The sequence below is a fragment of the Aedes aegypti genome, chromosome 2, assembly GCF_002204515.2.
Source record: "Aedes aegypti strain LVP_AGWG chromosome 2, AaegL5.0 Primary Assembly, whole genome shotgun sequence".
Lineage (NCBI taxonomy): Eukaryota > Metazoa > Arthropoda > Insecta > Diptera > Culicidae > Aedes > Aedes aegypti.
The window spans coordinates 413,273,713-413,298,015 of record NC_035108.1 but is presented as its reverse complement, the minus strand read 5'-3'; the positions used below and the strand labels follow the sequence as shown (position 1 = coordinate 413,298,015).

The following is a 24,303-nucleotide window of genomic DNA, read 5'->3' as shown; positions in this document are numbered from 1 at the left end:
TCGGCACCGCTAAAACGTCAAATTAGTGAACTCGTGCATTGATCCATGGACCTATGCACGGGTTCACTATCTGACGTTTTAGCGGTGCCGTGTTATTTGCGTGACCATGGCAACGAGTGAATTCGGCACCGCTCAAACGTCAAATTAGTGAACTCGTGCATCGGTCCATAGAAAATCAAGGCTACTGTGGTTCATTCATTCCCATCACAACCATCGTATGGAAGGAACAGCGCCTCTAGCGTTCTATATCTAATATTTCTATTCGTCTGCACTTCTTGACATCTCGACCGAATTACTTCACTCCTTAGAGCAGCGCCTACTCGGTTGATTCTAATCTACCACACTACCTATTTCCACTCCTCCGATAACTGTCCTGTATCCCAAATCCTGGCTATTAATCGGTGCAGTCAAGTAGCCACCCTGTCTGGGCCCAATTAAATAAGTTTCGCTCCAATACCATCCTTCCCAGCTGCTTTGTTGTTCTTGAGCTGTTTGATAGCATCCTTAGCTTCACCTATTGTGGGAGCTGCCACGTCTCTTTCATCCGCCGTACCGATGAAGCAATTTCTCCTGCTGCCTTGGTCTTCCTCCTCTGTGTTCATCGTAGTACTGCATCCACATTTCAATCACCTCACGTTCGTCCGTCAAGATAACTCCATCCTTATCCCGGCACATTTCGGCTCGCGGCACAAAGCCTTTGCGGGATGCATTGAGTTTCTTGTAGAACTTACGCGTTTCTTTAGAAAGATACAGCTGCTTCACTCCTTCGCACACCAACTCTTCCAGGCGGTGCTTTTTAACCCGGAATAGATGGGTTTGCTGTCTTCGCTCTGTTTGGATCGTTCCACGTATCGATGGGTGCCTTGCTGCAGCGTAATCGCCCTCACTGCATTCTTCTCGTCAAAAACCGTCTGACACTCCTCGTCGAACCCACCGTTCCTTCGATTTTCTTCCACGAACCCAATAGCACCTTCCGCTGCGTTGTTAATGGTTGCTTTGGCACTACTCCAACAGTCCTCAAGAGGGGCTTCGGTAAGCTCTCTCTCCCTCATTCGACAACGCTGTTTTTAAGGCTTTGCGCGTAATCAGTTGCGGATTCGGGTAGCTTGAGTCGTACCAGATTGTACCGTGGCAGGCGTCGGTACCGAATGTTGATCACAACGGAAAGTCTTTGGTGTACTTTAACCATCAAAGGTAGTGGTCCGAATCAATGTTTGCGCCGCGATAAGTTCTGACGTCGATTCTGTTCGAGAAGTATCTTCCATCAATCAAAACGTGGTTGATTTGCGATTCAGTATGTTAGGGTGATCTCCAGGTGTACCGATACGGGAGATCCTCAACTTGCACATTCTGCAATGGAATATTTCGGAGGTTCTAGATCAGTACACAAAACAAAACATTTAGTTTCACAAAGAGAGAAATGCCGATAATTAGCATCCTAATGTTTTATATATTTATTTTGTAAGACGGTTCTTCAAGTTTGTAGGGAAAGCCATCTATTATGATAGAGATAATTGTATGCATATGGGTTGTTAAGTTGACAATATATTTTTCATGGATGCGTATAGAGCCTTCCAATCTGTTTCCCTCAATGTCTCTCTTCCTGTTCTTGAAAAAATCGTGTTTACCGATTGAATAAAAATTCTTACATGATAAAAAATATATATAATTTACTCTTTCTTTCAGTCGCCGGAAAAATATCTACCTAAAACGCGCAACAAAAACGCACTCACCTTGCAGTTTGTTCACTTTTCTCCTGTGTGGTTTAATTTGCGCAAGTGCGTTTGTGTTATAGCGCGATTACTTCCGAAAATTTAGTCTTATGCTTCATGTACACGACCGACCCCTGAGAGGATCCAACCACAACAATCAGCTGTTGAAATAACTAAGACTAACAATAGCAAAATTATTCGATAAATCGTATCGATAACTGTCTAACGTAAAAGAATATCACAAACACAAACGTTTCCTGGCTGGCGTAGCGCACAGTGCAGCGTAACAACGATTGTTGAACAGGCGACGATGAACCAGTTTTCATAACCGTCCCAATCGTTGCCACTCATTGCTCATAATACTGGTTCGTTCAACCCGTTGCTGCTCTGTGGCCATCGCTATTTCAGCGAACTGGTAGTCGCTGATGTTGCTCTTGTACCATAAAATCATAAATTGAACACTACTTAAACTAATCATTACTAGTGCTAAAAGTAAATTAAACCAATTTAAAACTAAGACGACAGGACATTCGGTATTGCTGCTGCTCCAGACTGTTGCCGTCTGTTGCTCTGATACATCATTCTCATCATGACCGGTGTTAATATAGGCTTGGATAGCATAGTGGCAATGACTGCCAGGATGATTAAATCTACGAGGATGATTCCACTCGCTAATCGAGTGTAATTCGTCTACTTCTACTGCACACATATTTGGCTCACTAAACGACGACAATGATCGGAGATGGCCTGTGGCCACTCCGTCGACGGTAGGGAAGTAAGTATTATTGTAAGAGAAATGGAAATTGAACCGATGATCTACTAGTATTGTAGTTAGCTCATTACGGTTTGTCTGCGCTTGAAGTCACCAGAGGTTCTTTGGCAAAACGTAACCATTCTTGGAGAAGAGATGCTTGCGGCAGCTTTGATCCTCCCCAAGCAGAGCAGCGGCTACCGAATTCTCGTTCCCACCGGGTTGCGGCGATGCTTTCTCGAAGAACGGTTTCGACGTAGGCCCTCCTTCATCGCCATACGTTGTAATGGTTTCCTTTTGCCCATCCTTGGTCGAACGGGTTATGGTTGTCTTGGTGTGGCCTTCTGAGTCACGGACCGTTTTGCGCGTTTCGTAGGTCTGTTTGAAAAAAAAAATGCGATGATAAATTTAAATATTCGTACTGAAAACACGGTGCTTTATTATCGTTATTATAACTAGTCATCATAAAGGGTTTTCCTACGACTGGCGTGAGGTGAGAATTGTCGGTGTCGTATAGCGAGGTGACAATTCTCGACTCGAGAAAATTGACTCGCCATGTCAATCAAATGAAGAGTCTCTTCAATCTTCATTCGAGTCGAGTATTGTCACCTCGCTAAACTCACGCAACTCGTAGAATAGACCCAAGTGCAACGGAAGAAATTCAACTGTATCTTCAATTTCGACACATGAAGGCTACTATTTTGAGGACATTGTTTTTCAATCTATAGTGAAAAACTTACAAAAGCTTTTTAGTATCACACTGTTATAATCGAAAGAGAGCGAGAGTGGAGAGAATCTCTTATTGTTACATAGGTATTTAAATAAAATATTGTCTCAAAGCCATTACAAGATTATTATATGCAATTTAAACATTTAAACAAGAATTATTATATGCAATTTAAACATGTAAAGCTGTTATTTAAAACAATGAACTATGGTTTTTGAAATACGTTTATCTTTATGTGATAAAAACAACGTAACGCCTTCAAAATGGTGTAATTTAAAATTTTGCCTACCGCTCTATTCAGAGCGTTCAGAAGCTAGCATAGCACAGCAAGAAGACGTTTAAAGTTTTGACGGCTATTGTTTTTGATAACAAGGTAAATGAAGCACCATGAAATAAAAAGTGAACTTACTCCATCGGGTTTGCGGATCGTTTGGGAGATGATGCTTTGACCGAACATCCTTGGGCCTTGGAATGTACCCTCGAAGATTCCGTCGTGATAGCGCTGGGATGGAATTTTACGCGGATGACGCGGACGTGGAGCGGAGACCTGCGGTTCTGACTCCTTGTAACCATGGATCCAATCCATTATCTTTTGTTCGTCGGTCAACTTGAGTTTCGGTTGTTGCATGGCGTTGGCCTCCGGCTGTTTCCTCTTCGGCAAGAGCTCCTTGAGTTCCGGGGAAATACGTTGCAGTAAAGTATGCAACTGATCCGGGTAGATTCTTTTTGGGGGAAAAGAGAATCGGTTTCATTAGATTGATCATAAAATCCAATCCGATTTATTTGAATACTTACTCTCCATCCAAATCCGTGTCCAAACGCTTCTCTTTCTGAAGCTCCTTCTTGATCTCGTCCTCAAAGCCGGGCTTGAGGAAATCATGCTTTAGATCACGATCGAACGGCTTTACGGTTTCTGTAAGCGAAAAGCAAAACATGTTAATTTCAAGCGAAACATCTTGAACAGTACACCATTCGATCACTTACCATCGTATTCCTCCAAGCTCTTCATCATCTCTTGGATTTGGTGCTCGAAATGTTTTTGAATTTCCAACGGATTGGTGAAGATTTGAACACCAAATACTTTTTGGTTATCGAACAGATCGTCATCGCTGTCGTACTCCTCTACCCATATGGGCTTCCGGAACTCGTCTTTGACGGCCGGTTTTTTCTTCCTAAAGAAAAAATGGAAGTATGCATTGATGAGTAAAATAAATTATGTCGAAAAAGCAGATTGAAAAATACCAAACAGGAACCAAAAACAAAAAGTGGTCAAACAGGTTTAAAGAAATGCTCCAAGAGTTTTTACGGAGATGCTCAAAGAATCCGACCAGACATTACTTTAAGATTACAGTTGTGTTCAGAATAATTGTATTGAAAGCCGATTTCCATACCAAATATGCTCAATTTGATTACCGTCGGACGGGGCTACTTTTGATTCCAGGGGCTACTTTGGACACTCACCTTTTGTATTTATTAGCAGCATAAATATAAATCTGAGCAATTTTGTGTTTTCAGCACTTTTATTAACCAATATATGCTCTACCACTAGGCATGATTGGGAGCATCACAAAACTATCGAATCGTCATGTTTCATGAAAATCTTGTGATTTGTTTTGCTTAAAATTGTTGATTTATAAAAATAATTGATCAAAGGTCTTATTTTTGCGACTTTAATTTTATTATAATGTTTTGGTTTGTGTATTTTACAACTTAAAAAAAATAAAATAAATGTTTATAAAAGTGAATAGACATAAAACACATATATTTCAATACGTACCAATGCCAAATTCACAACATAATCTCTAAAAAACTATTTTTCGTCATATTTTACATGAATTTGTAGTACAGAACAGTTGCATCATTCAAATGGCTAAATTAAACTACTCTTAAGCCAGCTCTAAACTGCTAAGAAGCTAAAAGCATATTACAAAAGCAAACTTATTTCTTTACGATCTTGCTAAACTTTACTTCATAGATTGCGTTTTTAATGAAAATGACTTACTGGTATTAAATTGTTACCGGTATTATTGTGATCCTTCAACATATCGTTCATATAACAGTAAGAATAGAAAAAAGAGTTTTTGTACATAACTCATTTATCATCGCAGTACCTAGTAGTTACGTCGTTCGTTTATGTCAACTTGGAAATCGAGCATTTGTAACTGATAGTTCCATTTAAGACCAAGTTGAATATTTAAGTTTCATGCTGCAAACTGAGAATAGTGAATGGCATGTTTCGCTGAATTTTGATATAAATATATGTGTAATTGATTCTAGCTTTGTAATTTTCTACATTAAGTTTATCAATGAAAAACGTTCCATAACATCACAGTGGACGACAATTTATTGAATCAGTTTGAAAGTTATAAAAAAAAATCATTTCATTAGCAAATTGTGAAAATGTCCAAAGTAGCCCCTTTTTTGTCTTGAAGGACACACTTTTTTCGCTATTCAAGCATTTTTGTTATTTCTTGATGAATTTGCCCCATATTTTGCACATTTGTTACGTACATATACAACTTAAATATAGGCAAAAATTATCGACATCTATCCATAATTCTAAGAGTTACAAATCCTCAAAGTTAAAGAATGTGGAAATAATGTCAAAAGAAGCCCCGTTTGACGGTATCACAGATTGTAATTTTTGAAGCAACTGCTAAAAAGTGGAGTCCATAACGTGTCGTGATTCATTGTGTAGATTGTGAACATTGGAAAAATTCTGAAGACTCAATTGGATGCGTCACCATTAACCGGCAATTTTGACAGTTAGACAGGGATTCTGAGTTTCTCGTTATGCACGACCGTTGGAATAAAAGAGGTTTACGTACAGTCCCTCCAGGAAATCTCGGAGTTAGATTCCATCAATAGTTTGTCTAGGAATAACTCTTAAATTTCTTCAGGTATCCTTCAAAGAGATATTTGTCTTGGGATTCCTGTATGAGTTCTTCCAGGATTTTTTGCACTCTTCAAGGATTTTTTCCAGACATTCTTTAATGTATTTTATTAAATGTATTTCTACAAAGATACACAAAGCATAAGTTTCGTATTAAGTTTTTCTGCAAATAGTCCTCCTGGAATTTCTCAACCGATTTTTCCAAATAATACTCGGATCCATTAGGATTGCTTTGGGATATATTTTTTTTCGAGATTTTTCAAAGCTTTATATCGTTTTGATTCATATTACGGGCACTTAAGCCCTCTTCGAAGTGTGAGCCATCTAAAAGCATATACATTAAATCAATCTATATGATACCTCAGCATGCTATCAGGACACTTACTTCTCAAATGGTAGGTAAAGATTTGAATTCCACAACTTCCAATTAATTTAAGGAAGTGTTAATAAAGGGCACCTCTTCATGATTCTTATTCCGGACGCCACCTCACTTTTGCTTCTTATTCCGGACGCTTTGATTCGAATTCCGGACAGCTCGTGAAAAGCGAAGTTGGAAAAGTTAAATCGTTACTACCAACCGTTAGTAAAAGGTCATAACTAGTTGAGCATTGTAAATTTTCATGGATTGCTATGGAAAAATCCTAATAAAACGAGTCTCCAAATTAGGAGCCTAGAACGGCAAATTTTGAAACAGTTGGAGTTGGAGAGAAATGTCAATTCAAATGGAGCTCACTGTAGAAAATTTCTTGGCCATTTCTTCCGCAGAAATTTTTACTTTTCTTGAGCGGAACAGCATACCTAGCTTCTGGAAAATATTTCTTCAGACATTACTCCTGGTAATTTTTCTATGAATCTACCACAAGTATTTGATGATCTTCCTTGTGCATTCGCCCTGTACATTCTGAACAAAAACACTGAAGAACCTGTTTCTGTCTAACGTCCGAAAGAAACCTCAATGGGATGAATTCCCGTCGCAACATTTACACATAAGAGCAAAGTTATATAATCAATTCTAAGAATGCCTCAGAAACTTTCGTTTGGAAATGACCCATGTGTAGTCTGTGGAGAAATTCTTGATCTGCAGGGTGTCTACTACCTGGAAAAACCTGGAATTCTCAGGGAATTTCGGGCAAAATCAGGGATTTTTTTGCTATAGTAAGTAATAGGTACATGGTTGGTAGAATATGTTTTTCTTGTGACACAAAATCTTACCATTAAAAAAACCGTCGCTATCCACACTCTTTTTGCGATGTTCAGCCCTTCAATTGCCTAGTGATCAGGCATTACGTTTCATCTCATCTTTCGATCTTCTGAGCGAGATATGGATCGAACAACAAGATATTATCTTAGAGCTCTTTGATCGATTTTTCACCTAGATCTTTGGCTCATTTGATCATAGATACAATCTTTAAGTCTTAGCAATCTATGCGGAAAAACAACTGCTCGGCCAGTGACACTGTTTGTCATGCAAGTCATAGCCATGACTTCACAATAATATAATTATAAAATAACCAGTAGAGTGTAAGTAAATGAAACGTTTTGAAATTCGATACAAACATGATTTTTGTTTATTTGTAGGTAACTTAGCTGTTTTCTTTGTTGAGGGCTCTACGTTGTATGCCCTACCCAAGATGCCCTCCTCTCATTCAGCGCAGGAAAACCTTAAATTTCATGTTTTTCGAATCCAGTGAATCAGTGTGTCCTTCACTGCTTCAACTGCTGAGAATCCCAAAGTCTTAATTTCAATACACTATCCAGAGTATATCTCCTGCTATAAATATGCCCTCAGTGGGGTCAACGTGATAACAAGAAAATAAAGTTTACCGTGCTTAAATTATGCAATAAATGGAGTCTTAAATAAATTATTTCATATATCAATACATTCAATTTATTTTCTAAATCGTGTTTCGTTTTAAGAGGAACTGGAATTTCTACTCACCATTCCCTTTATTCAGTTCCAGTTAAAGGTATAAACATGACTAGCCGGTCAATCAGTTAGTGATTTTTGATAGTGATCTATTACAATTCGGTTTGAACCGTTGACGATCGTTATCGTTTTACAACGACTATTTTAATTTTAAGGCCACGGACCCAACGCCAGCCCTTGAAAAGCAGTAAAATTTTCATTCGTTATAAAAAAAACTGTAGACTGCAGGCAAACATCTCTACTTACTATTCTTCGAATATGAAGAAGCCTCTGACTCATTAATAGGTGGACAAAACATTTTCTCCAATAATATTTAACAAATATGATGTTCCACATTCGGTATATCAAAGGTCCGTTTTTCAACTGCCAAGATGATCATTTGATGCATCAGATGAGAAGATTGAATCATTCCAATGTGCTCTTGGATTGGGGATAATATCTTTTAAACATGCAAAGATGATCACTACGATCAGATGAGATTGTAATGCCTGCTAGTGATTAAAACAATTTTTGGATAATGAATCAAAACTTAAGATAGCCAAGTTGGTAAAGGCAAGTACAGTTCCCAGTTCCAGTTGGTTGAGAACATTCCACATTTTCTTATAACTAGGCTGTGCAGGGTGTCGACTCAATTTTGAAAATAAAATTTCCTGACTTTCCCTGACATTCCAGTCGTTTTCCAGAAAAATTCCAAGTCACTCAATTGGTTAATTTGAACCGAAATTAGTACGATATGTACAAGAAGATACTTATCCGATAATTTTCATGATATAAAGTTCATGTTATAGGTCGTATGAATAAACTGAACAAAAGCTATTACTTTACTGAAATATATTTGTCAGATAACTTTTTTAGCGTTTATTCAAGTTGATATGATAAAAATGAGCAATTGAACAAAGATATGCTCGGCTACTGAACTACCTCAAACATAATTTCACAAATTTCAGGCATAAACGACAATTCTGGACCCCTTCCTGATTATACCTGATTACAACTTTTTTTATATAAGAAGCAACACTATTACGATCATGGTGGGGATTGCTCATCAAACCTTCCGGTCCGCCTCATAGTTACGTACTATTTGGTGCTGGGTGTAGTTCTTGTTTTTCCAGCTGTATTGAAAAGCATGAGCCATAGTCTTTGGCATACAATCGGATCTATCTTTAGCAGAAAAGAACCGAAATGTCTATCGACGACCGGTGATTGCTAGCAGATATAGTGGAGAGCTTGTCTTGAAACGTTCATCGCTTCAAGCTAGTTGAAAAACTGAATACACTGATTGCCTGTCGATCAGAGCCGAACTAGGCATAGATCGTATACATACATCTGAATCTACATGTCTCCGATGTATTACATCGTTCCAGGTGGGAGTTATCTGATATGTGAATATGGTACCATAACAGAATTTTCCATCTGAACGAAGTGATAAATCATAATATTCCGCAAACTGTATCACACATCTACAGAATGTATTGCGTGAAGTTAAGACACAGCAGAGTATTGGGTACATAGGACCAAGTCCCTGCCGGGTGGCGCGAAACTGATGAGCGATAGACAATAGAATCAACAACACTGCCATAAGGGATAGTAAGCATGTGACTATTGTCGAAACTATGATTAGGAGGCAAATCAACATCCCAAGATCAAATTTTTGTTACAACCCAATGTAGGTATTATTAAATTAGGCTGTAGAAAATGATAAATATCTGATCACTTAGGAACCTTGCAACAGGTAATAAATGCTCGTAGTCTGTTTTCTTCGAATACACAAGTACAAATTGTTAAAATTGCCGAATCATACGCGGAATTTATTAAACGGATCATGAAATTAGGACTGAAATCATAATGATGATAGATTATCAACTTTCCTTTCGTCTTGCTATTTGTTACCGTTAGAATCACCAAACTGATTGGTTTCCCACTACTTACACCAATACAACAGCACGAAAACTGAAGTATTATAATCGCGCGTTGGAACTTTCAATATCCATATATTACATCAATAGTGAATTCTTGTATGTAGCCAGTATAAATAACAAAATCATCAACTTCTTGAACATTCTTTAACTGAAAACAGGATGCTTGTTTTATCAAACATGCTCAATCTGCACCTAAAATCTCGGATCCAAATAGTTTTCTAAATAAAAATTGTGTCTAAATAAAACGTGTAGGCCAACAAAACATAATTGAGTAGGAGTTTACAAGTTACTTAGCACATGAAAAGCAGTTTAAATTAATCTATTACTAGATCAACACTAATGCTCACATTTTTATATTCTCATTTCATCATGGTCCTCTTTGCTCGAGCGGAGACGAATACCCTGGAGATGGAAAAAATCGACAGCGCTACGATAAGGAAATGTAACAGATGAGAAACTATCGATACATTTATCAATTATAAAACCCCGTTTTAATGTTAACACTTTGTTTCTGTTTTTTTTTCGTTTCAGCAATCAAATAACCGAACCAACTCTACTATCTTTTCATTTCTTCTTCGTTATACTTATAGTCCTTCTGGCACTGAATTGAGTGGTGCGCCTTCCGCTTTCTTACTGGTGCTGTTTTTCCTGTACATTTGGCATAGTGTCGGAGGTGGTGTACTGTATTTGCTATACAACGCGCTACTTTCGATATTGTGCTTGGCGTGTGGGGAAGCAGTACTAGTGGTGAAGCGGAGGGCGCCATTCGGTTTAGTGCCAGAGGGACTATATCCATTTAATGTATCTGAAGCTTGTGGGACCGCTTTAATTCCGGCGCCTGCTTGTGGAAGATCCCGGTGTGCTAAACGGTATAGGACATGTTAACGGGGGAGGCTTGGTAGGTCCTCACCCAGCCCGTGTCTAGATGGGCGGATAATTGTCTGCCAGGGTGTGGATTGAGCAATTACAATTACAAAGAAGCAACACTATTACGATCATCCACGATACTTTTTAAGTGTAAGAAATTTATCCTGAAATTTGGCTATTACTTTTTCCAGGTAAAATTTCAGCCATTGCTGAAGAACTTTTTTGGAAAATGGATTCAAGAAATTCCACACAGATTTCTCAGAAATTCCTCTTTAAATTCTTAAACATATTTTTACAGATATTCCTTCAATACTTCTCCATGACGATTTCCCCTAGAAGCTCCTTATCTCCACGGTTTTGTAAAAATGATTAGTGTTGCGCAAGCAGACGGACGGATTAACAGACAGAACGGTTTCCGATTTCGTAACAATTTATTCACGAAGCGTTATAAAATCCCTTTGCGGAATAGAGACAACCCCCTCGGTACGCCACTGGTGGTCAAGTGGCTTACCTCCTTTTGCACCGACATCTAGTACTGCAACTTTTGTTGCCGGTCTCTCAAGAAGCCCACTCGCTGTCTGCACGGTTACGCGTCGTACCTGTCCGTCCTTGGCGTGAACCGCCTTGACGACTCGTCCTCTTGGCCAGCAATTCCGCGGAAGGCTGTTGTCGACAACTATCACCAAATCGCCTTCTTGAATTGGCTTGGCTGGTTGAAACCACTTTGTCCGGCGGATCAAGGTAGGCAAGTATTCGGCCACCCACTTCTTCCAGAAATGGTCAGCGTACAGTTGGGCCATCGCCCACGATCTCTTGAGCACATTAGGTTTATCATCAAAGACGATCGGGGGCTTGCTACCATTAGCAGAACCTAACAGGAAGTGGTTCGGAGTTAGTGGGGGTTCGGTATCGTTATCGAGCGGTATGTCAGTGAGTGGTCTAGAGTTTAGGATCATTTCTATCTCTAATAGCATAGTTCGAAGGATTTCGTCCGATGGCAAGCGGGGTGGCTCGAAATCGTGTAGGGTCTTTTTCACTGATTGGATCAAACGCTCCCAGCAGCCACCAAAATGCGGAGCGGCTGGTGGATTGAAAGTCCACTTGGTATCCGGGCTGACGAATTCTACCATCAGCTCCTCTTCGTTGACGTGCTTCAGGGCTTCGCAAAGCTCTCGGGAGGCCCCGATGAAGTTCGTTCCTCGGTCGCTTATAATTTCTAACGGTGCGCCTCTTCTAGCAATGAAGTTGCGTAACGCGAGAATGCATGAGTCCGTTGTCAGCGAATGTGCAACTTCGATGTGCACACCTCTGGTTGTCATGCAGGTCAGCAGGACACCCCATCTTTTTTCAGCGCGTCTGCCAACCAGTACGGTCATCGGCCCGAAATAGTCGATTCCAGTGTATGAAAACGGTCGCTGGAAGGCTGCCAGGCGAGCGGGCGGAAGGTTCCCCATTTCTGGAGGTTGCGGACGTGCTTGTCGGATTTTACAGCGCTGACAGCTTTTGCGAACGCGGCCGAATTCCGAACGAAGACGGGGAATGTTGTATTTTAAACGAATCTGATTAATTGCCGTCTGGTGGTTCTGATGACGGCACGCTGCGTGGTAATCTGCCATCACGAGGTTGGTTACGTGATTATTTCTCGGCAATAAGATTGGATTCTTCGCAGCCTTGTCTGCCCACTCGCAGGCGTCAATACGTCCACGCATTCGTAATACACCGTGCTCGTCGATGAACGGACTCAGCTTGTGCAACGGACTCGTTTTCGGTAGAACGCGCTCCCACGGATAAGCTCCTGGATCTTTGTCACGGAGCAGTTGAATTTCATCTGGGTAGGCTAGTTGCTGAACCAACCGATAGATGGTATTTTCGGCCAGTTTCAGCTCATCCTGCGTTAGAGGGCCGACGAGCTTCTTAGTGCCTTTGCGAAGAGTAGCGATAAATCGGTGAACGTATCCCATCGATCTTAACAGTCGTTTCCATTTTGAGAATCGCTCGAAGTTCACCACTGTTGACGGAGACACGGATGTGTGATGCAGGACACTGGGTCTGATCTCCTCTATGGTCGCACCTTGATCTCCGCTATCTCCGGGCCATTCCTTCTTGGGATTCCACAGAAAATCAGGCCCGCGGAACCAGCGACTACTCGGTTGGAAATCTGGAGGCCTTTGCCACTTCGTGCCTTCGTCTGCTACATTCTGTTTGGTCGGTAGCCATCTCCACTCGCTCACTTGGGAGGTGTCGAGTAGCTCGCTCACCCTGAACGCAACGAACTGGCTGTATCGTCGATGGTCCGATCGCAGCCAGCACACTACGTCACGTGAATCTGTCCAGAATACACGTTGCGTGATCTTCAAACGATGCGATTTCACGATACAATCGGCGAGACGAGCTCCCATGACAGCAGCCTGAAGCTCGAGGCGGGGGATGGATAGAAACTTTAGGGGTGCCACACGAGTTTTCGACCCGACCAGCGCGCACTCCACTATTTGTTTTTCTTCGAATCTAAAATAGGCTACAGCAGCTATTCCGTTCTCGCTAGCATCGCAGAAGATATACAACTCCACGTTGTTCGTCGGTTTAGCGGACGTTTCGTGTCTATAGCAGCGTGGAATCCTGACTTGGTGAACGTTCGGTAGCGCTTCAATCCATGTCGACCATCTATCAGCTATCTTTCCACTAATCTCGTCGTCCCAACCGCATCCAGAGCGCCAGATTTCCTGCAACAGAATTTTGAGGTAGATCAGGAAATTGGCAATAAGTCCCAATGGATCGTATATTGCCATCAACGTCCTCAGGACTTCGCGTTTTGTGGGCATCCTAGTACCAGAGAGCAGCTCCTGATCATGCTTCGGCGATAACCTGAAGGTGAATGTGTCTGTCGTGGTATCCCACCACATTCCAAGCACCTTTTCCGTCGACATCTCCGTATTGAAACTCATATTCTTTTCTGTGGTGCTGTTCTCATGCAGACTCGTGACAACTTTGCTTGAGTTCGATAACCAATTTCGTATCTCGAAGCCTCCTTCAGAATGGATGATTCGCACTTCAGTGGCTAGCTTCACCGCTTCTTCCTCGGTTTCGACACTCGCCAACATGTCGTCAACGTAGTGCTCGTACTTAATACACTCGACCGCTCTCGGATACTCTTTTTCAAACCTGTCAGCATTCCGGTTTTTCACGTAGTGTGCACTGCTCGGAGAACACGCCGCACCAAAGGTCATGACTGCCACCACGTAGGCATCCGGCTCATCTTCGGTCTTTCCATTGTTCCACAGAATCATCTGGCTTCGTTGATCTTGTTTCTTCATCCGAACCTGAAAGAACATTTCTCTGATGTCTCCTACGACGGCAACTCGAAACTCGCGGAACTTGTAGAGCACGGCAAGTAGCGATACTAGTTGATCAGGCCCCGTCAGAAGGAATGAATTTAGTGAAACGCCGTTAACTTTCGCCGCCGCATCGAAGACTATTCGTAGCTTCCCAGGTTTGTTCGGGTTTGTAACAGGGAAAATCGGCAGATACCAGTCATTGGAGTGCTTCTCTGCCTTCTCCCTTGTCGAAAGCCGCCGGATGTAACCCTTCTCCTCGTATTCGGCCATTTTCACATGCATCGCAACGGATAATTCAGGTTCCCGTCTCAGTCGCTTTTGCAAACAGCCCAGACGTTTCAGAGCCATTCCCTTGCTGTCTGGCAACTGGACTTGATCAAAGCGCCACAGTAGGCCAGTCTCATAACGGTTTCCAACCAATCGCGTTTCGGTAGACAAGATCTTCAACGCTCGTTCTTCATCTTTCGACGGAAGTGATGTGGGCGACCCGGAGATCCCCAGAGACTCGATGGAAAAGTACTCCTTCACAGCCGTCTTCAGATCCTTTTCGTCTTCCTTCACGCACGGGCAGATATGGAAACTATGATGGCTGCTATGATTAGAATTGATCGTACCGGATTCGATCGCACAGGGGCCGTAAATCATCCATCCAAGACGTGTTTTGGACACCACTGGTTCATTCTCACCACCCTCTATGCTTCTAAGAGCATGGCCCAGCCGACAGTTGTCCATTCCAATAAGGATTCGCGGAGAGACATTGTCGTACGGTTCTAATGGCAATCCTTCGATGTAACAATATTTTGTTTCTAACTGCGGTATTAACACCGATTGCTTCGGCAGAGAAAGGTCTCGGATTGTGTGGACCTCTGGAAGCTCGAATACTTCGCTGGCATCATTAGCACCGGAAATCTTCAGGGCCAGCATGACCGACTCGTTTTCCTCTCGCTGGTGCCCACCGGTCCAGTCCAGGCACAATGGATGGGACCTTCCTTTAAGCCCCAGCTCTTTCAACAGACTGTGTTCCATCAGAGTTGCTGACGATCCATCATCGAGAAAGGCATAGGTAGTTACTTGTATCCCTTTACCGTAGATCGTAACTGGCACGTACCGAAAGAGTATTTTCCTCGCCGTTTTCGAATGCGTGTTGCAGCTTTCCGATGAGTTTTCTGCAGGCGTTTTCGCTACTTCCGTGGTAGCAGGTTTGCTGTATCGCTTGTCATCGTGCAGCAGACTATTATGCATGAACGTACATCCATGCCTTCCGCATGACGCTTTGATGTGACAGGATCCGAAGTGCTTCCGCAGACACTTTCTGCACAGTTTTTGCTCCTTCACAATCGTCCAGCGGGTCCCGACGTCCATGTCGAGGAATTTCGGACACTTTTCTAAACCACTGCATTCGTTCTGACATACGAGACAACCTTTCGGCGTAGAAGGACGCTCCTTCGCAGCAGCATCGACAATTGAACTGCTTTCCGAATGAACGTTGATGTAATTCTCCCCTTTCTGTCCGCGTCGCTCTGCTTTCGGAGCACTGATGGAGGGTATCGTAACAATGCTGGCCGCTTCGACTAGCTTACCCAACCAATCTCCAAATTCCGAAAGTGTCACTCTATTCAGACCCTGTCGATGATACGCCCAGTTCAACCTGATCGCCGGCGGTAATCTTTCCGTCAACTCTTGAAGGAGAGCCACATTACACATGTATTCGTCCAGGCCTGATGCAGCAATAGTGGCACAAACGTTTTGAACCGCTACTCCGAAGTCAATCAGCGATTGCAGTTTCTCCGCTTTCGGTGGTGGCATTTCACGAATTTTGTTCACCAGCGAATGAACGATTATCTCCGGTCTTCCAAAAAGGGTCTTCAGCGTCGCTAGCACTCCGGGAAGATTCGCAGGCAGCAATAGTCGGCAACGTACCGCTTCCAGAGCCTTTCCTCTCAGGCTTCGTTGAAGACGCAGCATGTTTTCTTCTTCGCTGTATCCGCAGATTCTAGTAGAGTGCTCATAACTTGCTATGAAGAGCGGCCATTCTTCGGGGTCTCCGGAGAATGGCGGGAGTTCTTTGTTAACCGCTTGCCGCGCAGAAACTTGACTTTGGCTAAGCAGGGGAACACCGAAAGCACTGCTTACATTCGGCTGGAATACTGTCGCTTGAGGGTTCAGCCCGGTAGTAGCACTTCCGCCGATCGCGTATCGTTGCTGTAGAAGTCGACTTCTTTCCTCTAAATGCTTCCTCTCTAACGCTTGCTTCTCCTCCAGTAACAGCAGCTCCTGCGCTAGAACGTCGTCGCCTTGGCTAACGTCCTGAACATGTATTTGCGGTAATGGATTGCTGGTCGAACTAGCTGTCGGCTCCAAGAGTTCCAAGAGTCCATTGCAGCGGATTATTTACACCACTAGCCACATCCGGATGCTGGTAACGACCGAAACTCTCAGGTAATCCACCACCGAGCATCATTCGCAGATCATTCGAATTTGTCGTCGATCCGCCTCTAGGCAAAGTCTGCTTGGGCTGCTTATCAGACAAACTCCCTGCTATCCCGCTTTCACTCGATGTGATTCCCCGATGTTGCTGTTCCAGTTGCTGCACACGTTGCTCCGTGGCTTTCAGTAGATGTTCGTACTGCTTCCGTTGATCTCTGAGCTCTTTCAGCCGCTGGTCATCCTTCTCCTTCATCATCTTCTCGAACTTCTTCTGCATCGCCATTATCTGCTTCTGAACATAGTCCTCCACGTTCAGATCCGCTGGTTTGCTTGTTCCAGACTTCGGTATTGTTCCGGCGTTGTTCGGTGTAGATGTGTTGGCTAGAAGTTGTTTTCCTGCTTCAGAACATTTCTTGCAGCTCCAATCTTCGTCCTGTACACTCGAGTCCACACTAACGCACATGAAATGATACCACTGCCCACACGAATCACACGCTACCATACGGCTATCATCCGGCTTCCGACATATATCGCAGCTCACTACCGGCAAAGGATCTTTGTTCGATGGAGAAGTTCCCCGCTTGCTTTGACCGTCACCTTTCTTTGACATACCGAGCCCCCGATCGTAAACGGATTTTATAAATATGTTGCGCAAGCAGACGGACGGATTAACAGACAGAACGGTTTCCGATTTCGTAACAATTTATTCACGAAGCGTTATAAAATCCCTTTGCGGAATAGAGACAACCAAAAAATATTTCACAATTAATTTCAAATTTTGGCATTAATTACGCTAATTCAGCCCACTGTGGGTTCAGTACTTAATAGCTAATATGTTGTGTTTGGGATACATAGGAATTCGTTTTTGTGTCGTTGCATGCATAATCCGTATAATAATTAGTTACTCACGTTTAGTGTTCTTCTGTTGGTACTTTCGTCCGTACTAGCTACAACATCCGTACTATTAGTTTAATGATTTATGTCGCAATTGCTGTGAATATGTGCTTAATTAGGGTTAAGATTTGCATGGTTTTTAGTTCTTATTTTACCTGTGCTGTGTGTTTTAGTTTACGTAGAGTTTAAGTAGGATAACAAATTAAACACTCGGCCTAGCCGTAAATACTAGATTAAGGTAGAATAAACAATTCAAATTAGGATTTAAGTAGAAATAGATAAATAAAGCACCTACACGTTATCTGCTGATCAACTTTCCACTTTGTTTAGTCTACTCACGATAGCTGACCAGGGTCGGCGCTTACTGTTGATTGACTGCATTGACTGTCGGTGCATCGCGTCCCATTAGGGTGCGACAATTAGAGTATTTCTTTCAATCTTGAATTTCCCCAAGAATAGAATTTGAATTTTTTTAGGATTATTTGACTTCGTTTTATAATCACCTTTAGGGAATTCATTCACTGATTGAATTATGCGCTAATAATAAGAATTCTCCTTTTGAATTTGTGTCAAAAGCTAATTGAATAGATTATTTCAAACAATATTTCTGAAATTTCTGCTTTTCAATATTGAAATAAATCGAGAAATTTTGTAAGGCATCATCAGAAATTCTGTAGAATGTCCTGGGTATATTCTAACAAAAAAACTGGTCATATCTATAAGAAAGCTCCTGATAAAAATCCTGAAGAAAGGCGGTATTATCTGAACAAACTTTTTTCAGAAACAATTTGAAAAAAACAAGAAATATCCTGTCCATATCCTGATATCTGAAACATACGTTTTTACGACGAAATTTTAGTTTTTTTTTTATTTATTTTCTCATGATGTAATTTTACATCAAATATAATAAAGGTGAAACTGTTCAGAACATTAAACCGAAAAATTGTATCATCATCAGGAGCACAAATCTAGAAAACCAAACAGTGTTAAGAGCTGAACAATTGATCGATTGATCACCACCAGCCAATCACCATTTTTTAAATAAATTATTGTTTGATTCATCAGGTTTATGCTCTTGAAATTTTGAGATTATAGGCTTTTATTCATCATCACTTAAATACGAGAATCCTCATTAGTTTTTCTCTATAAGGTACCGTGGGGCAAGTGGGTAATGGAATTCGCATAGTTGGGATTCTTCAAATTCTAGAGACTTTAAATTGAAACAAATGAGGTCGTCTATATTTTTTAGCTTGACTCCCACCAAATATAAGCAGCATGCTGAAATTGATGTTTATGAAAAATTGAAGAAAAAAATACAGAAAAAGTTTTTGAAAAATGTCTCCCTACTTTTCACTTGCCCCAAAAGTGGGGCAAGTGAAAAGTTTATCGTTTTGAACAATAATTTCAAAAACAAACAGTTATATTCACGATTTCTATTAGCATTAACATTCGTTAGGGCTTCCCAATGAACAATAGCATAAGAAACATGTAAACAAAGAAAATGTTATTCTTTTCACTTGAATTTTCTTCTGCTCAGTTATGTTAATTGACATGATTCGACAACATTATAACTGCAACATTATCAATGTTAGTTCTTACATTATAGGACAGCAATTGCATTTCTGCTCTGTAGAATTTCCAACGTTCGTTATTTGTTTTTGAGAAAGTCGAATATGACGTCGGATAACTCTTCGGGAGAAATCAAACGGAATCCTTCAATAACGTATTTAGAATCTTTTTTATGTGGATAGACCTATACCCCATTTTTATGTTTTGAACTAGCTTACATAGACATTCCACGAGATTTCCGTGTGTTCTCTAATATTGCAACTTTTCAGTCAACGTCTTCCTTTTAATTGGCTGTCCGAAGTAGACATATTAATATTGTAATGTTTGGCAACATCTTTTAGAGAAGTTCCATGATTTCTAATAGCTTTTAACGCTTGGGTATAGTGGTTTTCACGCCCAATGGTATGGGTACCCTAGTGTAGATGTAGTTGTGAACCTTAGAGGAAAACAATATGCACTCAGTCTCGAAAAACACGCAGAAAACGGGTTTAAATTTTTCAAATTGGGTAATATTTCCATATGCATTTTGGTGAGTCTGGAAAGCGTGTGCAAGTTTCTTTGAGGAAAACAAAAACAAACTGTGTATGACGAGCGTATGCTAGTCTACGTGTGTTCAAATGTCACTAAGCTCTATAGTGTTTCTTGAATTATCAGCACGTTATGTTTTTCTATGATAGGGTGATGTGCTAGTATCCATCGTATTAAGCATTGATCAGTGAGAACTGCAATTTTCCAGTATTACAGTGAATGACGCTGATACAAACCGATGCCAAACAATTCTTTCTCAAAACGGCTTTAGCATTGTACAATAACATTTTGATAAATCTTGATCTCTTTTTGGAAATAATGCAAAGAAAATGCATCTTACCGTATTCTCAATCCGTCGTATCGTTTTCAACTCCGTCGCAATCAGTTTCCAGATTCGTCTCACAACTTACGGCTCACTGTGTGTATTGAGTGGCTAAAACACAACATATCAACGCTATAAAAAATGTTTTACTAGAATATATAGATCTACGGGCATCTCCCTCCATTTCTTCAGCATGATTTAATATACTAATTTCCTTAATTGTTCGTCATCAAAATTCAGCCCAAACATGAACACAATTCCTTTTGACCGTACAATTATGGCATTTGCTCACAGTACAGCGAAAACAACACAATCAAAGGAACCGTATTTTTACGTCGAGCTTCGCGCACACATTGATGCGCACAAGCTTATTTTTCTCAGTACGACGGATTGAACTTTGTTTACATTCTCAATTATACGCGGCAGTTGAGGAAATTTCGTAAAATTTGGTGATTTATTGAAGTTTTACGGCGTGTGATTGGAATGAAAACCTTCAGTGAAGAAGTACGAAGGTTGTCCATAGTGAAAATAAGTGCCCGGCGAAGTAAGTCACCCACGGGGGCGGAAAGAAACTTGTGTTGGAAAGTGGTGTGGCTCAGTCGTTCGCTACAAGGGTGGAATTGGCGGCTCTTTATTGCTACCCCAAAGTGTAGCTGGTTCTAAAATGTAAACAACCATACAAAATTACGACCAAACAATGTTGGAGGCGTAATCAATTTTGTCGAAAACATTTATTTTGTAAATTCAGCCGAATTTTCTGATTAAATTGCCAACAGCACACTGTAGTAGCACGTAGCAAATAATTGCTTGCTAACAATATCCTTCAAGCGCATTTATCACCTGAAATCTTGTGAATAATATTTTTTACTATTCCGCGTTAAGCCTTAAAACTGGTTCTGGACTTAGGTTGGCGGCTTTTCAATTTTACTCCCATTTGACAGCCGCCCTCCACCCTTGGTTCGCTAAGCATTTCTCTCAAATCGTGTTCGTCCATGCGATTTCGGTGAAAAAGTACAAAGTGGATAATTGAACTGAAGTTATTTACCGAAATACAGTAGTTTTATTGCATTTTTGGTGCACAAGTGTACGAACCATAACAGCTTTTACAAAATTACACTTGGATAGTGAATCTATGTTGCAGGTAAGTTTGAATATCCACCGTAGTGGAACATTTAAAGTTTGATACGACGAATAGTAGCGCTTACGACGAAGTAGAACAAAACCCTAATTGCGAACCATGTTTACTTATGGCTATTTAAGTACGAAAACACAAATTCAATCTCTAATGATAAACTTTTCACTTGCCCCACCTGATAAGAAAATTGACGGTGTTTAAATTTAGTCATTTTTAGGTCTACGTCGAATTAATTCTAAAACTTTTTTTTATTGCAGTTTGAAACTGTCACAGAGGACAACTAAGAAGTGGTACAGAAAATTATTTTCCGCAACTTTTTTCTACTGAAAATATTAAAATAAGATTGTACGCCGCCAACTTGTTACGGAGTTAACAATTTTTCGCTCTATTATGCAAAAATGGCTGGAAAATCTCAGAAATCTCTTACCTATCGTAATGTTCTGAATGGCCTCAAAGGTTTACGCATGAGTTTAAAACGTTAATTGACATATTCAGTAAAATATATCAATTGTTTTCACTTACCCCATTTACCCACTTACCCCGCGGTACCTTACTTTATTCGATTTCACCAGTTCCACTTGGATATTTTGAGCAAACTTGTAAGGATTGACATAATTTGATGGAGTGGACTCCATTTTTTCAAGATTTTGAGCAAAATGCGAGATCTAGGAAACTTAACAACAAAATATTTTTAAGCAATCCACGTCAATTTGGAGGACGTTGTTCAGAGAGTACTAATGATGCTTTTTAATTTAAAAAATGAAAGGGGAAAAGTTCAAGTGCAGTGAATAGACAATTAAGCTACCATTTCACCGCTATAGTTTCTTAAATTGTGTACATTTTGCAGTTTCGCCTAATTCGTGAATCTGTCTAGATATCTTAAGCAACTATCCCCTTCGCCCTTAGGGCCCATTCACAAATTTCATAACGCTGAAGGGGGTGGGTGGGTGTCTTCGTGCTGTTACGGCTCATACAAAATTTGTAAAATATTCATACAAAAAGCGTTACGAGGGGGTGGGTGGGTGTTGAAAATTGCCATTTTTAGCGTTATGAAATTTGTGAACAAACCCTTATCGACGAAAAAAATTGGCTTTGATCGATAAAAAAAAGTTTTTCATTTCCTAAATATCATAAAATAGAGTGATTCTACATTACATAAATGTAATAATACCCATAAATAACTTGTAAATTGTAAAGTTTACAGAAACTACGCCTCCTATATCCAAAAGAACCCACTTTGTTTTGACGGAGGACATCTTTATTTTGCTCATTTAAAAAACCGTCCCCAAATATTCCCCTACCCCACTCTTTGCCCGAAACTGTTTATAGAATCAATGGAACAAAAGCAAATTCCGCTCCCCTTTTCCTTGCTCACCTCTTGTCCTCGTCGTCGTCCTTGTGGCCATCCAGGCCCATCATTTTCTTCAACAGATCCATCTTTACGATACAAATTTTGACCGGATTTTTGGAACAGGGATCACAAGAAAAGTACTCGCAGCCGTTTTTTGCTACGACGACGGCGCTGTTGTAATCACCAGCGAAAATTTTCTTCCTTCGAAATCAGGATTCCTGATGCTTGACCGCGGTCAAATCCGAGAACAGACGAGCCTTTGCTTCGGTTTTTGGCTTGCGGAACGCGCGATTTGTAGCACTAGCTTCGAAACTTCTACCGAAATAGTATTCACCGCACTTATTAGCACAACCGGAAAGTAGTTTTAAATTTTCCAAACAGGGAAATTGGGAGGAAAATTGAGCGAAAAGTACACAACGCACAAAAGGATTATTTTTCTTCTAGAAGCGACGACAAAACTTATCACCAGATCAGAGACAAAACGACTGTGAGGAGCTGCTGAGAAAAGCACTGAAAGTTGTCAAAAACATTCGGTCCGGTAGGCAGCGTTGCCAACCTTCTAGATTCGTTGGGAATATTCCAGGTTCTTGAGGGTCCATTTTACAAAATCCGGACGATCCGGTTAAAAATTTGTAAGGTTCTCCATTTACATAAAATTATTTAATACAAGAGTCAGACTTTTCCGATAAATTGTGCGAGAATCTCCAAAATCATCCAGAATTAAAAATGAAACAACTTGGCATTCCTGCCGGTCGGACGGTTCCTGCGCACTAGGAGAGAGCTTTCGTCAAAAGTCACGTACGCCGCGAGAAAAAGCTCGCTCGGGTGGTAACTGAAAAGCGGCTACCAAATTTTGTATTTTTATTGACAAACGACGCGGTGTGCCTCACGGTGGATTTGGTATGGGAAAATTGCGACTACGAAGCAAAGGGAGATTCCACAAAGGGCTCATTCATAAATTTCATAACACCAAAAATGGCCAATTTTGATAACCACCCACTTCCTCGTAACGCTTTTGGGCCTATTCACAAATTTCATAACGCTGGAGGGGGTGTCCCAACGATGTTACGGCCCATACAAAAACTTAATGATTTTCATACAAAAAGCGTTATCCAGCTTTTTAAAAGCGCTAATGGCTGCCGCAAGTAGGCTCACTTTCATGATAGGGATCGATCGATTTGACGTTTGGCTTGGGTCGTTTTATATTCGAGTGTACGAAGGTACGGTGCTGCCATCTGGGAAAAGTTTGCTCGATGCGTGAAGCGTCGAAAATTTTACCCGGCAAGGTATAGGAAGCGAAATTTCAAATGCTCATATAAAATTAACTACAATAGTTATTTAAAATCTTTTCAGTATATGTTGATATACTTTTGATGGGCTACATTTTAGGCATATAATTTTGAGTTTTATATACTTTTCTCAATATGCTGCTGATTCTATAGTTGATCAATAGTCTAACCCCGTACACTTAACAGAATTTAATTAAAAAGTGTTTTGAATTTTTTAGAAGCATTTGAAAATTGACTTCCTATGCTTTGCCATGTAAAATAATCGGAGCTTCACGCATAGGGTCAACTGTGGTAATTACCTTCGTAGACGCGAATTGAGCCACGCTCGTTCAGATCTACTCACAAGTGAGTAGATTTCGACTCACTTCGGAACAAAGTGGAACTACTCAAAAGTGAGTAACACCATCGTTACTCACTTTAGGGCCCATTCACAAATTTCATAACGCTGAAGGGGGTGGGTGGGTGTTATTGTGATGTTACGGCTCATGCAAAGTTTGGATAATATCCATACAAAACGCGTTACGAGGGGGTGGGTGGGTGTCGAAAATGGCCATTTTTGGCGTTATGAAATTTGTGAACAAACCCTTAGAGTAACATTGTCAAATGTCAATATGGGTGTAACACTTACTCACTTCGTTTGATCTGAAATTTGCGAAAGTG

General features: G+C 40.9%; 1 protein-coding gene across 1 annotated transcript; it reads right to left on the bottom strand.

The window, feature by feature from the left end:
• Positions 1–1,399: 1,399 nt before the first annotated feature.
• LOC5569075 lies at positions 1,400–22,865 on the bottom strand. Its single transcript, XM_001658255.3, has 5 exons — positions 22,379–22,865; positions 4,175–4,362; positions 3,986–4,103; positions 3,600–3,912; positions 1,400–2,841 (listed from the first exon to the last, which is right to left on the bottom strand). Exons 1-5 carry the CDS (start codon positions 22,438–22,440, stop codon positions 2,575–2,577), a joined length of 948 nt encoding a protein of 315 aa, XP_001658305.2. The 5' UTR covers positions 22,441–22,865; the 3' UTR covers positions 1,400–2,574.
• Between the last annotated feature and the right edge of the window lie 1,438 nt (positions 22,866–24,303).